This window comes from Anabas testudineus, chromosome 2 (genome assembly GCF_900324465.2).
Source record: "Anabas testudineus chromosome 2, fAnaTes1.2, whole genome shotgun sequence".
NCBI classification, from domain to species: domain Eukaryota; kingdom Metazoa; phylum Chordata; class Actinopteri; order Anabantiformes; family Anabantidae; genus Anabas; species Anabas testudineus.
Genome location: NC_046611.1, coordinates 1,668,300 through 1,683,983, shown reverse-complemented (window position 1 = coordinate 1,683,983; position 15,684 = coordinate 1,668,300). Strand labels below are relative to the sequence as shown.

At 39.1% G+C, this 15,684-nt stretch overlaps 1 protein-coding gene and 1 long non-coding RNA gene across 2 annotated transcripts in view; one reads left to right on the top strand and one right to left on the bottom strand.

The window, feature by feature from the left end:
* Positions 1 to 15,684, top strand: part of LOC113164238 (kalirin-like) — a 39,292-nt gene that overhangs the window by 19,998 nt on the left and 3,610 nt on the right. Inside the window, exons 31-54 of the mRNA XM_026363427.1 lie at positions 17 to 126; positions 660 to 729; positions 827 to 916; positions 1,474 to 1,566; positions 2,389 to 2,500; positions 2,643 to 2,833; positions 2,939 to 3,040; positions 3,153 to 3,307; positions 3,952 to 4,054; positions 6,349 to 6,510; positions 6,680 to 6,875; positions 10,210 to 10,266; positions 10,351 to 10,454; positions 10,677 to 10,808; positions 10,895 to 11,008; positions 11,297 to 11,367; positions 11,454 to 11,520; positions 11,972 to 12,075; positions 12,158 to 12,227; positions 13,158 to 13,244; positions 14,064 to 14,156; positions 14,382 to 14,432; positions 14,965 to 15,042; positions 15,447 to 15,632. Of these exons, the coding sequence (XP_026219212.1) occupies positions 17 to 126; positions 660 to 729; positions 827 to 916; positions 1,474 to 1,566; positions 2,389 to 2,500; positions 2,643 to 2,833; positions 2,939 to 3,040; positions 3,153 to 3,307; positions 3,952 to 4,054; positions 6,349 to 6,510; positions 6,680 to 6,875; positions 10,210 to 10,266; positions 10,351 to 10,454; positions 10,677 to 10,808; positions 10,895 to 11,008; positions 11,297 to 11,367; positions 11,454 to 11,520; positions 11,972 to 12,075; positions 12,158 to 12,227; positions 13,158 to 13,244; positions 14,064 to 14,156; positions 14,382 to 14,432; positions 14,965 to 15,042; positions 15,447 to 15,632 (2,598 nt within the window). The remainder of the gene's footprint in view (positions 1 to 16; positions 127 to 659; positions 730 to 826; positions 917 to 1,473; positions 1,567 to 2,388; positions 2,501 to 2,642; positions 2,834 to 2,938; positions 3,041 to 3,152; positions 3,308 to 3,951; positions 4,055 to 6,348; positions 6,511 to 6,679; positions 6,876 to 10,209; positions 10,267 to 10,350; positions 10,455 to 10,676; positions 10,809 to 10,894; positions 11,009 to 11,296; positions 11,368 to 11,453; positions 11,521 to 11,971; positions 12,076 to 12,157; positions 12,228 to 13,157; positions 13,245 to 14,063; positions 14,157 to 14,381; positions 14,433 to 14,964; positions 15,043 to 15,446; positions 15,633 to 15,684) is intronic.
* Positions 10,427 to 15,521, bottom strand: LOC113164239. The gene is made up of 3 exons (XR_003298980.1): positions 15,432 to 15,521; positions 12,138 to 12,262; positions 10,427 to 10,482 (listed from the first exon to the last, which is right to left on the bottom strand). It is a non-coding gene; the product is annotated as an uncharacterized LOC113164239 (long non-coding RNA).

The following is a 15,684-nucleotide window of genomic DNA, read 5'->3' as shown; positions in this document are numbered from 1 at the left end:
CTGTGTCCCGGTGCAGACGTACCTGTGGGAGATGACAAGCGGCTCAGAAGACGTCCCTCCTGGTCTCGCCAACAAGGACGACATCGTGTTCGGAAACATCCAGGACATCTACGAATTCCACAACAGGTACTGTAAAATATAACTCAGTATGTGTACTACAGCAGGAAACACTCAGGACATCTACTGCAACTGCATCTTCCACAACTACAGCTAAATATACTGCGAAGTACATAGCTGTTCAAGTACTACAATAGAAAACATGCAGAACATTCACAGATCCTGAAAAATGTATTCCAAAAAATACTGCAATACATACAATACTACAGTAGGGAACATTCACTGCAAAATACTGTAATAATCTAGTACAATAAGAAACATCCAACAAATATATAAGAGCCTTTACAGATACTGCAAAATATAGAATACTGTAATATTTACTATTTTAAATACATTGATCCGTTCCACAACTAGTACTAACAAGGTACTGTAAAATATAATGTACTGTTACTAGTTCCACTATAGTACATATTATATACACACAGATTTTAAAGTGTACCACAGTACTCCACAGCATTATGTAGTGTGTCTGTTTGGTGTAATACTGCTGAGATGCTGTACTAAATCCTGTGTATAGTAATGTAATACTCTGGGTTTTGCAGTATTTTCCTGAAAGAGCTGGAAAACTATGAACAGCTTCCTGAAGACGTTGGACACTGCTTTGTTACCTGGGTAAGCGGTTTATTTTAATTTAAATGAATTAAAAATGTAAAGTATAGATTAAAGTACTTCAAATAAACCCATCTTTATATTTGTGTCTCTGGCTCAGGCTGATAAGTTCCACATGTACGTGACGTACTGCAGGAACAAGCCAGACTCCAGTTTACTGATCCAGCAACACGGCGTGGGATTCTTTGAGGTCAGGGAATGAACGTTTTAATAATATTTATATTGTTTCTGAAATACTGTATCCTGGAAAAAACACAGTTTGGTAGAGTTTGGCACAACAATCAGTCTTTGTCTAATTAATTTATTAATAATTCATTTATTATTGGAAATTATTAATTAAGTGACACTTTAAGTTAATACTTTTTGCATAGTTTTATGTTTTTAGACATATTTGATCTTGTACATGTAGCTCGCCTTCTATCCCATGAATAAAATGTTGTACTAATTGTTTTTGTTGTGTTTTTTTAAGCGTTTCTTTAATGTTACTTGTGCACTTTACACTACAGTATTTATATACTAATAAAATACAGAAAATGAGTTTAACTGCTTATATTTTCATTGTGCAGGTCACAATTATTTAGTTGCTTTGTGTTAATAAGACAAAAATAACCATGGTTAGGAAACACGGATCTGGTGTTAGTCACTATATTTACTCAGTATCAGTTAAAGACTCATATCAGCCACCTTTTGTTTTGCAGTCCACTTGTCATTTTTCCTGTAATGCGTTTTGGGTGTGTTTGTGTTCAGGAGGTCCAGAGGCGACATGGTTTGGCTAATTCCATCTCCTCAGCTCTCATAAAACCAGTTCAGAGGATCACCAAATACCAGCTGCTGCTCAAGGTAAAGCAACGTTATTTTATTCATTTTCAATTTTCAGCCACATTCAGAACATCTGAGAGCTAAATGTGTCCTTTATGTCCAGGAATAACGTGAGTGCAGCTTCTTATGTTTTGTCTTGTTTTATTTCAACAGTTTCAACTGTCATTTACATTCATTTTCCTTTTTACATAAAAACACTAATTACACAAATTATTCGATGTTCAGATTAAGAAGTGGTCATTTGAAAAACATTATGGAGAAACAAATGACATAAAGATGTAAATTTAGAAAAACAGACAACTGCATTAAATGTATAAAGTGTATTTGATTTACATATTCATTTACTTATTATATATGTATTTATGAATAACTTTAAATGTTGTCTTTAATAATCTGACAGATCTAAAGTCTGTCGGTGTTTGTCTTCATAACCTTGATTATAAGAGCATAACGAAGCTAAATACTCACATATCTTTATTCTAGTGCAACTTATTTTGTATACTGAGGTTTCTGAGAGTATACAGTTACAGTATATTATATGTATATATTATATATAACAGTGGTGAAGGAGGTATTCACATCCTTAAGTACTAGAAGTGTCAATCCCACTCATTGTATATAACTGGCTTCTTATTACTCATGCATTGATGTATAATTAACAATGTTTGTTTACAGTCCAGTGATTAAAAAGGAAAGCAGACTCTCATTCTGTCGATATTTCTAGTTCACATGTTTTTAATGAACCATCACTGATAAATTGTGAGAATCCAGTTTTAGCATGAATGTGACTTTAAAACACCATTTTCATAATTTACCTGTTTTCTTTGTATATGTGCTTGTTAGGAGTTGTTAGCGTGCTGTGAGGAGGGGAAAGGTGAGATAAAAGAAGGCCTGGACGTGATGCTGAGCGTCCCAAAGAGAGCCAACGATGCCATGCATGTCAGCATGTTGGAAGGTAAAACGTTTCACTTAGACCCTTTACTGTGAGGTAGTGAAAGATATTTTAGTGTGCAGACTCCTACAGTGAGGAAACAGACACAGCTACGCGCTCTCATACTGGGACATTAAATCTGTACTTGCTGTAATGTCGCCATCAGGTCTAGAGGAGGGTCTTGAGGTTCAAGGTGAGCTCCTCCTCCAGGACTCCTTTCTGGTTTGGGAGCCAAAGTCTTTGATCAGGAAGGGGCGAGACCGTCACCTCTTCCTCTTTGAGCTGTCGCTCATCTTCAGCAAGGAGATCAAAGACTCCTCTGGACGAACGAAATACCTGTACAAGAGCAGACTGAGGGTAAAACACACACATGCAGATTTCAGACCTTTGTCCTACAGATGCACCAGGTCCTTTGTAAACCAGTTTATCATCCACCTCTTCCTGTCTGCTTCTCTCTCCTAGACCTCAGAACTTGGTGTAACAGAGCACATAGAGGGGGATCCCTGCAAGTTTGCTTTGTGGGTTGGACGAACACCAACATCCGACAACAAGACAGTGCTGAAGGTGAGTTCTCTCAGAGGGAACCGCTCCAGTGGCTTCAATCGGATTAAAGTTGAATCATCGTGCGGTTGTTTGGTTTGAGGTTAGTGAACCAGGTCATGTTCTCTCTCCACAGGCATCTTCCCTGGAACTGAAGCAAGAGTGGGTCCGCAGCATTCGCCAAGTGATCCAAGAGAGACGAGGTCACCTGCGGGGAGCGCTGAGGGAGCCCATCCCCCTGCCCAAGACCCCCAACCCCACCCTGGGACGACAGCGCAGCATCAGCCGCAGGTCAGAACTCGCAGAAACAACACGTGTGTGCTGGATGCTTCCCACCATGTGAGCTTTCTAGAACTGCCCTCTGACCTCTGACTCCGTCTCCATAGTGACGGTTGTAGCTGTGGTTAATATTTAAAACTCAGGCAGCATCAGGCAGAACTCCATTCAAAAAACACTCAGTTTATCGCAGCCCTACTCAGTGTGTGCACCTCTGTGGGTTATCAGTCCTGAAATATATTTACACACCGTCCTGTTTCATGTGTCGAGAAACATTAAAGTCCTGCTACAGAATAGTTTTTCATACAAACTGCTCCAAAGTCAATTGTTACTGCTGATTGCTGATAGAGCTCATATTTCATTAAAAGCTACTTTTTAGGTTCAAATTCCTGTAAAAGAAGTTTTGTTCCTTTCAACTGACCATCCTGTGGTCCTTCAAATTCATTTACTGACCTTTTGTAGTGTATAATGGCAACCTGTGGCCTGAAATATCAGTGTTGCAATGATTCAATGATAGGAAGGAAGCTAATTTCTATAAAATACTTTTATATATTAATTAATGAATCCTTTTGACAGATTTTTAAACCAGAATATTATATTATTATTAGCAGCTCTGGGATTTTATGGAAATTTAAGTTTCTCTGTTTTTAAAATGTCAGGGAGACGAGCGAGGACGCCGACAGTCTGGGTGATGCCAGCAGTCAACCCGACACCGTCTCCATCGCTTCCCGGACATCACAGAACACAGCTGACAGCGACAAGGTAACACACACACACACACACACATACACACACACACTCAGTGTGTATCCAGAGGGGTGTGTCGAGCTGTCTGATGACCTCACTGCTGCTGCAGCTGGCTGGGTGTGTGTTTATTTGGTGTGTTAGAGGGAGTTTCCTCTGCACGTCGTCTAGAAACTTTCGCTTCTTTTCTGCGTTCAGGACGAGGTAACGTTAATTTATTTTATTTGTTTCTTAGTTAGATGAAGGTGGGGTTAAGGGCTGGTTGCAGTGACCTTTGACCTTTCTGGGCTGTTAGTCGCATTAAGCTTGTTGCACAGATTAGTAAGCATGTAATAGTCTTCAGTCTCTGACTTAGCATGATCTGAAATAGGAGAAACATGAACGATGAAGGTAAAATGTGTATTTTACAGTTGAAACTGCTTCAGAGTCTTGTACAAAGACTTTTAGCGGCGTACAGGCCGACGGGATGGGTCCATTAAATGGATCCACACAGCGATAACTGGCAGATATTGTGTTTATTCTCATTTATTCCAGTAAACAACAGTAGAAAATGCCACATTTTGTGGTTTCAGCTTCTTACAGGAGATGATTTGCTGCTGTGTATTTTCTCGTATGTCTTTGGGCTGTGGATGAACTAAGCATGTGCAGATGTCACCCTGGATTCGGGGAAGATATGATGGGTATTTTTCCCTATTTCTTGACATTTCATAGAAAAACAAATCAACCATGACACTAATTACAAGTTGCAGTCCTACTGTGAAAGTAGAGATGTGATTAAAGTCATTAAATCAGTCTCCTGATTGTGAAAAGTTAAGGAAGCAATGTTATAATTAGGGATCTGTAAAATCTGTGTACATTTACATAATTTACATTCACTCTGTACACAACAGTACAAATATATAGTACGAGTACTTGTTATACAAAAAGGCCTGGTGATGTGATAGTTTTACTATTACTACTAATACAACAACATGTAAATTCTACTCTAATGTTTATTTAATTTTATTTAATGAGTTTGAAGTAGTAGTTTTTCATGTCTGATTTAATTTCAGGTTTGAAATAAGTAAAGTAGAATTAGTAGTAGTTAAAAGTTATACTCAGGTACTTTCCACCACTGTAAACACCAGTGAGTATTCAGTTCATGTTTTACTGATCTTCTATGTGTGAATGTTTGGTGCAGCTGATCACAGCTGTGTTCAATTTGGACGGGGAACACCCCGCTATTCCCTATAGACTGTGTGTGTGTGTGTGTGTGTGTGTGTGTGTGTGTGTGTGTGTGTGTGTGTGTGTGTGTGTGTGTGTGTGTCCTCAACCAGCTGGAGCCCATGTGCTCAAGTTAACAGTCATCAGTCAACACACACACACACACACACACACACACACACACACACACTGATTGGAAACCGCTGCACCTCACCTCATTGTGCACATGATGCTCTGTTCAGCCAATCAGAGCTCAGTGTTTCCTGCTGTGATCGGACGGGTACAGAACATATGTTCAGATGATGAATGTTCGGTTTCAAGGTTTCTGTTTCTGTCGTTTGTCATGTTTTGTTTATTTGTCTCCAGTGAATACCCAAAAGAAAAATAATTTGAACCTGCAGAATGAGAATATGAAATTATTTCTGCAGAAAACGGAATGAATCTGATCCCAGTGATGTTTTAATGCTTCTTATATCTTGTATCCACTGTTTACTGTTTAGCTGATATGAACACTGTGTCTCCCACCTTCAGTCCAGAATGAAATGTCTCACAATTTAAAAAGATTTCTTTAGAAAAAAAGTGATGATGAACAGATTATTATCTCTGATTGTTGTTGTCTTTGCTGACCATGTCACTAATGGTGGTGAGATCAACCTAAATCACTGATAACAATGATTCCACATCAGAGGGTTCAATATTAGAGTAAATAGATTTTTATTAACTACCTTTGTTACTTATGATAAAAGAAAGTTATGTATCATATGCATCAATACTTCTATCAAAACCAGTTTATGTGGTATTATCTATTCCTACAGAAACTCAAAAGGCTGGTTTAATATATATAGATATGATGTACAGCTCACGTTTTACATACACGTCCATCCAGCTGTAGCTGCAGAAGGTCAATCGTGGAGCTGTGTGATACACCGTCTGGATACTGTGCATGGAAATGAGTGGGAGGGGAACAGACCTCCAAATATTATTACTACTACTACTGCACTCCTGCTGATATTAATAGTATTAGTATCACATACCGGTATCAGTCACAGGATAATGGACACTGTCAGACACTACATGCTGATCATCAGCACCTCTCTGTGTTTCCCCAGCTCTCAGGAGGTTGTGAGTTAGTGGTGGTGCTCTTGGACTTCACCTCCGGAGGACCAGGAGAGCTCAGTGTTCGCTGTGGTCAGACGGTAGAGCTGGTGGAGCGCTCAGCCGAAAGAAGTGGGTGGTGTCTGGTCAGAACGACGGATCAAACACCGCAGCAGGTAATTCATCCAACATCCTGAAGCATAATGAAGGAAATGTAGATAAAGTTACAAACTGAATGTGAGTAAGACGTAGAATAAATTAAACACGAGGAGAAACATTAAGAAACAAACATTAATTAAAACTTTACCACATGAGAAACTTCTAATGAGCCGTGTTCACCTGCAGGAGGGTTTACTGCCGATGAGCGCCCTCTGTCTGTCACACTCCCACAGTGCAGCCGACATGGAGGGGCTCATTCCAGCCTCCACCACGGCCTCCAGCACCTCCTCCACCTGCACTACCACTTCTTCTTCCTGCAACTCGTCCACCACCACCACCTCCAACGCGTCCAACTCGTCCCTGGGTGTGAGCGCTGGTAGAGGTGAGTACTGAGCTGATGGTCAATTAGCATTACAGCTGTGATTCTCCAGCTCCACAGTATAAAAACATCCTGACGCCGTCTATTCTGTGGTAGAATCTACTTAATTCACCATTAAACAAGTGAATTGAAATAGTTAACGTCATGTGTGTTTGACTTTAACCAACACATTGTTACTGTGTGTTTCAATTAGCAGGAGTTTATCTCTTGATCTCTTTGGCTCCATGTTCTTAAAGTTATCAGCTGAAGTTTTAATTTAATGATCTTAGTTTTGTGATTTTGTCAAGCAGTCAGAGAAAGACTGGGGAAACTCTCAGTGTCTGTTTCCATCCTAAACCCAGACGGGGATCAGCACATTGTGGTAGATTTTTTTATTCTACTGGCCTTTTAGCATCTGCTGCAGCATTTCCCTCGTTCGCCTCATGTCACTTCCTGTTTAAACAGAAGGAACTTAAATATCCTCAGCTCCTGATGTCCTACATCCTCTCCCTCTTTCTCTCTGTGTTAAATATTTAAATCCTTGTTTGTAAAGTTGTAAACACACACACGTCTCTGTGTGCTTGTTCTGCAGCTGATCATAAAAAATGTAACACACTCGTATGTTTGTCAGAATCGGCTGCGACTGCTGGATGTGATGAAGATGCAGTTCTGTATGTCGTGAGCTGATGTGATGAAGATGCAGTTCTGTATGTCGTGAGCTGATGTGATGAAGATGCAGTTCTGTATGTCGTGAGCTGATGTGATGAAGATGCAGTTCTGTATGTCGTGAGCTGATGTGATGAAGATGCAGTTCTGTATGTCGTGAGCTGATGTGATGAAGATGCTCTGACTGCTGCAGCTCTGTACTCAGCTCACCTACATGGTGCAGAAATACTGTGTTTCAAGTAAAAGTCCTGCCATGAACTAAAGTATTAACAATGTACTTTAGTAAAAGAACAAAAGTATCAGTACTATTATACTATATATACTTCAATTACAAAAAGTAAAAGTACTCATTACGTCCTCACTAATGTTGCAGCTTGTAAAGGTGGAACTGATTTTAACGACAGGTGGTTAATTAATAAAACTACCTCAGTATTTAGTAGCTTTAGTTTGAAGAATCTGCAAAGTAACTAAACAAAAGTGTAGTAAAGTTACTGGTTACTGGTGACGTAGTTGGACCAACATGTTGTACGCACACTTTAAACTGTGGTCCCATAGTTTGCCCCGGTCCTAATCTGTGATCTGGTTTCGTCGGACGTCTCCTCGTCTCACACACACAGAGTCCAGAGGTGACGGCGTGTCAGAGTTAAACATTGACCTGAAGGAGTTTCAGACTCAACAGGAATCCTCAGTTTAACATCCGGAGTCAGTCGCTACCTGCTGTGTCAGAAAACAATGGAGTTAAAAATAAAACTGTTGTTTTCAGGTCAGCTCAGAGTGTTTTATTTACTACAGAGGACTTTTTCTATTTGGTTTATTTTTATGTTCATTTAAAATGTTGACATTTTATAATTTATTAATTTAATATTTACCTTTAGTTTTTAACTTTTTTATTTTTTGTATTTTATTTTTTTTATTCCAAAAAATATTTTTTTATATTTTTAATAATTTTAAGTATTTTAATCAAATTTAGCTTCTACTTTTGTGTTCTTTTTTTAAATTTTGTTAATTGTATTTTTTATTTTCTATTTCATTAACCTTCTTTTTTGTGATTATTTTAAAAATATCTTTTTATTTATTTATTTCATATTGTAGTTTTTCTAAATTGTCTAATTTAAACTAAACTAAGTCCTACAGGGGTTTTATTTCATCCTATTTTACATCATTAAAACGTATTTTCTGTTACTTTACTTTAGGTTTCTATATTTTTATTTTTATCGTACTTTTCTTTATTTTTCTACATTTTTTTATCAAATTATTTTAGTAATAATCTTTCTGTATTTTATTAAGTTTAATTCATTTTACTTTTATTGCCCCTCTGCTGTAAAACATAATAACCTTACTTAGACACACCCACGTCTACCCCCGCCCCCTTGTTGTTTCGTGCCCCCCCAGCAGAGCTCTGCCTCCTCAGTAGTTTCATTCAGCTCTGTGGAGAGAAAACATCTTTCTATCTGTCCTTCTTTCTTTATATTTTTTATTTCATTTTATTTTTTGGACTGACTGAAGCATGCAGAGGCGTAGAATTGCATGCTGGGATTGTTCTGCTGTTTGGGGATGGATTGTGGGAGAGAGAGAGGACGAGCGAGGTGGGTTTCAAGATGACAGAGATACGAGTGTTGTAGAGGAAACGAGCGCTGGTTAATCAGTGATTGAAGGAGGTGACAGTGTGTTGACCTCTCTCTCTCTCTCTCTCTCTGTTTCATCGTCTCTCTACCATCACAGCTAAAACTTGATAACATGTGGCTGCACTGCTAACAGAGTGTGTGCACGTGTGTGTGAGTGTGCTGGACAGGACATGCAGGTTGTTGTTTCTCAGGTTTCACTCACACACCACACCCAGCACACATAGTTTCACTGTGTCCAGTCTGCAGGAGGTCGTCACGTTTCTGTGTCCACGGTCTGACGTGCACGTTAGGAACAGAGTAAACACACAAAGCAGGTTTAAAATATGTGAGCGTGACGTGTATTTAAATTAGATTTAAATCAACATATTTCCTCTTTATTTCAAACGTCAGAGCTTCGTGTTTTTCTAAATCCTTAAACTTTAACTCTGATATTTAAGTAATAACATCACAACCTCAGGTGCAGGTTTCCACATTTGTCACTGAAGAAGTCTCTCATCTTACTTTAGTCCATCCTGACAACACGTTTTAAGTTTCCGTCTGCACAGGTAGATACTGAGGCTTCAAACTGTGATTTCTATCTTTGGACGTCTGTATTTAATTTTTAACGTTATGGAGCAAAAACAACTGAGCTGCTTCCGTCTTTTGTTGTTGTTCTCAGTGATGCACACTCCATACTGTATTTGCTTATGTACATATGTGGGTACATTTACTCAAATACTGTGTTTAACGTAGCTGATAAACTTTCAGAGGGAGATACTAAACGTTTTACTACATTTACCTTAACTAGTAACTAAAGATCTATTATAGTTTAAGATAAGACTTCACTCCACTCAGCAGTTTATACAATAATTTAAATCTTCATTTTTCCAGCTGCAACATTAACACTTTCATTTTAATTAGTTTGTATGAATATGAAAATCAGTACTTCTTCCTGATACTCTGAGTATTTCTACACTGTTGTATTGCTACTCGTACTTATTCCACCACACCGTGTTTACTGTACATGTATATACAGCTGCTGTGATACTTCTATTCAGTATTTATCTCTCCTGGTTCTGTCTCTGTAGAACCCAGCCTGTACGGCTCGGAGGGTTCAGGGCTCCAGACTCACACCACCAGCCAAAGTGAGACCATGATCAGTGCTGAATTTACTCACCGTTATGTACTATTACACAGCTCTAACACACCTGTCTATCTTCCCCACTCAGGTGCCACCTCTCCCACAGTGTATGGCATCAGTGGGGCTCTGGGGGGCACTGTGGGCTCACCTGGACCAAAACGCAGCGGCTCTGGAACCGGAAACACCCTGAAGGTAACAGCTGATGGTCCTGACAGTGGTTCTGTCGAGAGAAGTTAATTATGCTGCTTTTATGGGGATGTGATAGTGACCAGAATCTTATAGTACAGTAGTATGTGTAATAAGTTAGAATACTAGGAGGTCGCAGTACTAGTACTATAAGTATCAGCATTGAAGATCAATAGTTTGTAAAATCAGTGGAAACTGAATTCTAATTGTGTTTTTCTTTTTTTCTAGCGCTGGTTGACCAGTCCTGTCCGGAGGCTAAGTCAAGGTAAAGCTGACGGACAGAAGAAACCGCCAATCAGAACCAGGAGGCGGGACAACAGGACGGAGCAGACCGCTGCCCTTACTGGAAACGCACAGACGGTAAACGAACACACACTGTGCACAAAGACACACGAAAATACCAGGTTAGTGAAAACATCTGTGTGATAAAGTGTTGGTTTGCGCAGAAGACAAGAAAAGAGGAGGGAGGTCAGAGTGGAGGAGAAGAGGAGCCAGAGGAAGAAAGTCACACCCCTCTACCTCCTCCTATGCAGATCATCAAAGACCCCAACAACCCCGAGGTAACGTTAAAGACGTCATAATAACTGAGATGAAATTAATTCAACACGTTATTTCAGCAGCTGTGAAATAAAGATAATGAAAAAATACGAAGAAAATAAAAGCTGCTAATTTTATAAAGGAACATGAACGATGGCGTTAAACAAGATGAGAGTGAGGATGATTAGAGAGTGGCTGCACTGATGTAGATCAGGTTGTAACGCGGTCTGACAGCGTCATTGAGTGCACGTACGGTTTAACTGCAATACAAGTTTTTACAAATAGCATCTGAACTGTTGGTTTTTCTTCAGGCTTTGGATTCAGATCAAGGCTCCAACGAATCCGACACCGAGCAGAGAAACAAAGCACTGAGAGGGCGAATGTAAGACTCACAACTCATAAAATGTGGATATGTTTTAAAAAAGTACAGATATGAACTTTGTTTTATGTGTTTATATCTGTTTTTAGGTTTGTGGTCAACGAGATGATTCAGTCTGAGAAGGACTACGTGAAGGACCTGGGTGTGATCGTAGAGGTGAGACATGAAGCGGCTTCATGTGCATCAAACAAATATTTTTATAATCACCAACCAGACTCCACTGATTTTTTTGTTAATTTTGAACCAAAGAGTCACCAATACTTGACCCTTCCTGCACTGCCGTTTAAATATAAAATAAAAACTGCATCTAAAGTCCAAATTCCAGTAAAATGTTCTGTATTTTTTATTATTGTAGCAGTAATGAACACAAAAGCCTTTAGGGGAAGTCTGGGTCATGAACTGTATATTCATTCATAAATTAAATAAAGCACAGTCTAGTTCCCACTGCAGAGCAGGTACAGTTAAAACATAACTATGGGGAACAAGGCAGTAAAAACTAGAGTTTCTACAGTTCGATGCAACAGAATGAGTCTGTTACAGTATGAAAACTACAAACTCCACATACTCCTGTATTTATACATCTTTCATTAACCTCTGCATTTGTCAGGGCTTCATGTCCAGGTTGGAGGTCCGAGGGATTCCAGAGGACATGAGAGGAAAAGACAAAATCGTCTTTGGCAACATTCAGCAGATCTACGACTGGCACCGCGAGTCCGTGCACAAACACACACTCCCACATATTTTCCCGTTTGCCTCTGACGCTTTAGACTCACGGTGTGTTTCCCTGTTTCAGTTTCTTCATGGTGGAGTTGGAGCGCTGTGTTCAGAATCACGATCTGCTCGCCGACCTCTTCATCAGACATGTGAGTTTTACAGGAACTGTTGTGCTGCAGGGAAACTGCAGAAGATCAGGAAACAGACAGGATGATTCATATATCACAGACATTTGATATATACTAACGTTATTACACTGGCAAGACGATCTTCAGGTGGAGTTTTCCCCAGGGGATCATTAAAGTATTTCATTATTGTTACACCCACAGCATCACACACGTGCAGCAGCTTAGACCATCTGATCAGAAATTAAGATTGATCAGGTTGTTGTTGTTATACAGTTATACTTTGTCAGGTCTTAAACCTTAAACACCGTAAAGTGCCTTAAGATGACTGAATCAGACCCGGCTGCTCTTTCCAGTCTTTAGGTGAGAGCCACTGATTCCTGTTTTTCAAATCTGCCTCTAAGCTTCGCGTGCTGTCCCTTTTCCTGCTCAGCACAGATGTAGAGTGGTTTTTATCTGCAGAACCTCTGATTATTCTCCACTGACCTCTCTCAAAGCTTTCCCCTCAACTGCTGCTCACTGGTTTCAGAACTACATGTCATCATGTCATCATAACACATCATAAAGTGCTCAGAAAGTGTCAATCAAACCTCACACACACTTTCCTTAGACGTTAAATATAAAAATAAAAGAAATCAGTAAAAACATTAGTAACAAATCCAGAATAAATTTAACAGTAGTGAAAACAAAACTAGAGAACTCATAACTGGGTTAACAGTCTGGAACAAATGTCGCCTCTTTAAATCTGTTGTGCAAGTGTGTTTATCAGCAGAACCTGCAGTTTAATAAACCTCAACTTTATACTTTGAACTATTAGTAAACATGTTACTGCAGAAAACTCAGTATCACAGATGAGACCATCACACTGAGCTGTTGGGGATTTGTCACCATGGCAACAACATCAGGACCAGGAGCTTCGACCGTGAGATTAACGTAAACGTTTGTGTTTTACAGGAGCGTCGTCTGCACATGTACGTGGTTTACTGTCAGAACAAGCCGAAGTCAGAGTTCATCGTCATCGAGTACGAGAACTTCTTCGAGGTAAAACATCAGCACTCGTGTTTCTGATTCTGTTCTTTCACGTGTTAGTCTGGTGAGATTCTGTCAAACCAATGTGTCTTACTGACAAACACCACCGTCTTATTCCAGCCCAACATTCACAAATACACAAGAAACTAAATGTTATGTGTTTGACATAAACTACAGTGACAGAAGTTTCAGGAAGTTACTGAGACTCTACTACATTACTGTAAGTGATGAGGTGGTGAGGTCCATGTTTATGTCTTCAGTCTGAGCTAAGCTTTAGAAAAATAGAACTCAGAATGATCCTCTAATTGAGATTTTCAGAGCAGATGTTTTACATGGAATAAAAAATGTGTTTTAATGTCGTCTTTATTTCTCTTCTTTGTTTCGTGTTATTTGATTTAGTAATTAATTAATTTATGTATTTTTCATATTACATTATAAAAACATGTTTTAACTTGAAAGAATAACTACTGAAATAGTTGTAGATTAATGTCCTATCAACTTTTTGATTTATTAAAATGTCTGTGCTGTTGTTTTAATCAGAAGTATATAGTTCCTTCTATAGAACATGTTCTGATTTAATTCAAGTCAAAAAAGAAAACAGCAACTGGTCACATACCTGCTGGATTCACTAAATGGCCAGATTTTTGAATGAAGTTTGGTTGGCAGGAACCAGTGTTTTTTTTGTTTTTTTTTTCACAATTGTCACAGTTTAGCAGCCAAACAGAAGAAAACTGATGAGATACCAGCAGTAAATGTTCTGCAGTAAAAAAATAACAATACTTCATTAATTTAAAAGTATATAACAGATTAAAACTGTATTTCTGTCTGCAGGAGATCCAGCATGAAATCAGCTGCAGAATGTCCATCAGTGATTATTTAATCAAACCCATCCAGAGAATCACCAAGTACCAGCTGCTGCTGAAGGTCTGTGTGTCTTAAAATGAATTTTAAATCTTTTTACAGCTTATACGTCAATAATAATAAGATTTCTTATGTTTGTTTCTTCTCCCCAAAAGTGTGCTCTGTGTCTACAAGTCTAACATCTGATCACTGACTTTAAAAACCAGAACTGCACCAGAGAATTCTGTGTTGACTTTAATTATCTGTGTTTGAAGTTCTCAAACATCTGTTTTCTTGTGTCTCTCTCAGGATTTTCTCAAATACACGTCCAAAGCAGGTCTGGACTGTGAAGAGATCGAGGTGAGTTTGTTCATTCTAGATTTGTTTTATTTATTTTATTTCTATTTATTTCTTGTTTTAATTCTATTATTATTGGTTTGAACTGCAGATGTAACTGTTGTTCTTAAAGGGCAACTGCCTCGATCTGTATGATGTGACTGATGTGTGTGTTACAGACCACTTTGTGAAATGTACCATAAGTTAAAGATCTCTACAATAAAGTTCTGGTACTGAGAAAAGGCCGATGTAGGGAAACACATCACTGACTTGTGATATCAGCAGCGTGAGAATAGAACACACTATGTAATTTAATCAAAGTCTGAACATGATTCATGTTTCAGAAACAGATGTGACAGATGTTGATTCTTGTCTTGGTTTTAGTTTGTTCTTCTGACGACGACAGTGTCGTTCAGAACGTTTCTGTTTTTACTGAGCTGCTGCTGCTGTAGACCAAAATGTTCAAAAATTTACAGAGATGGTGAATCACCACCCTGCAGACCATCACTCACACACAACTTTTAACAGTATGTGTGTGTTTTGTGTGTCTGTACAGAAAGCAGTGGAGCTGATGTCACTGGTTCCAAAGCGCTGCAACGACATGATGAACCTGGGACGCCTGCAGGGATACGAGGTACATCTGTCTATACAGTGGAACGTATATTAACTGAAGTACATATACTTACTCACAGGTTAATGTTTAAACTGTTTTTGGTTTATTTAACATTGTATATACAGTCTTTTAGACTTTTTTATTGATTTTTCTGAAGCGGAAGTATCATAACTTAACTTAAGAGCCAATATTAAACACCAGAAATAAAACCTTCAGCAAACCCACAAATAACAGCAACTGGTGACAGATTTTTGAATGGAGTTTGGTTTTCTGAAACCAGTGGTTTTTCTCAATTGACACAGTTTAGCAGCCAAACCGATGAGAACTGATAGAAGTGAGCTTTGTTTGATTTTGTTCTGCTGCCTTCAATTGGCCACAGGAGTTAATGGAACTGTCTCACCTGTCCTCACCTGTGTGCATTTCAGGGGAAGTTGACGTCTCAGGGGAAGCTGCTGCAGCAGGAGACTTTCTGTGTTTGGGAGCAGGACGGAGGAGTTTTGTCTCGCAGTAAAGAGCGCCGAGTTTTCCTGTTCGAGCAGGTCGTCATCTTCAGTGAACTGCTGCGCAAAGGCTCGAACAACCCGGGATACCAGTACAAGAACAGCATCAAGGTTAGACTGGACAACACTAGTTTATACTGGACACAAGACACGAGTCAGGGTT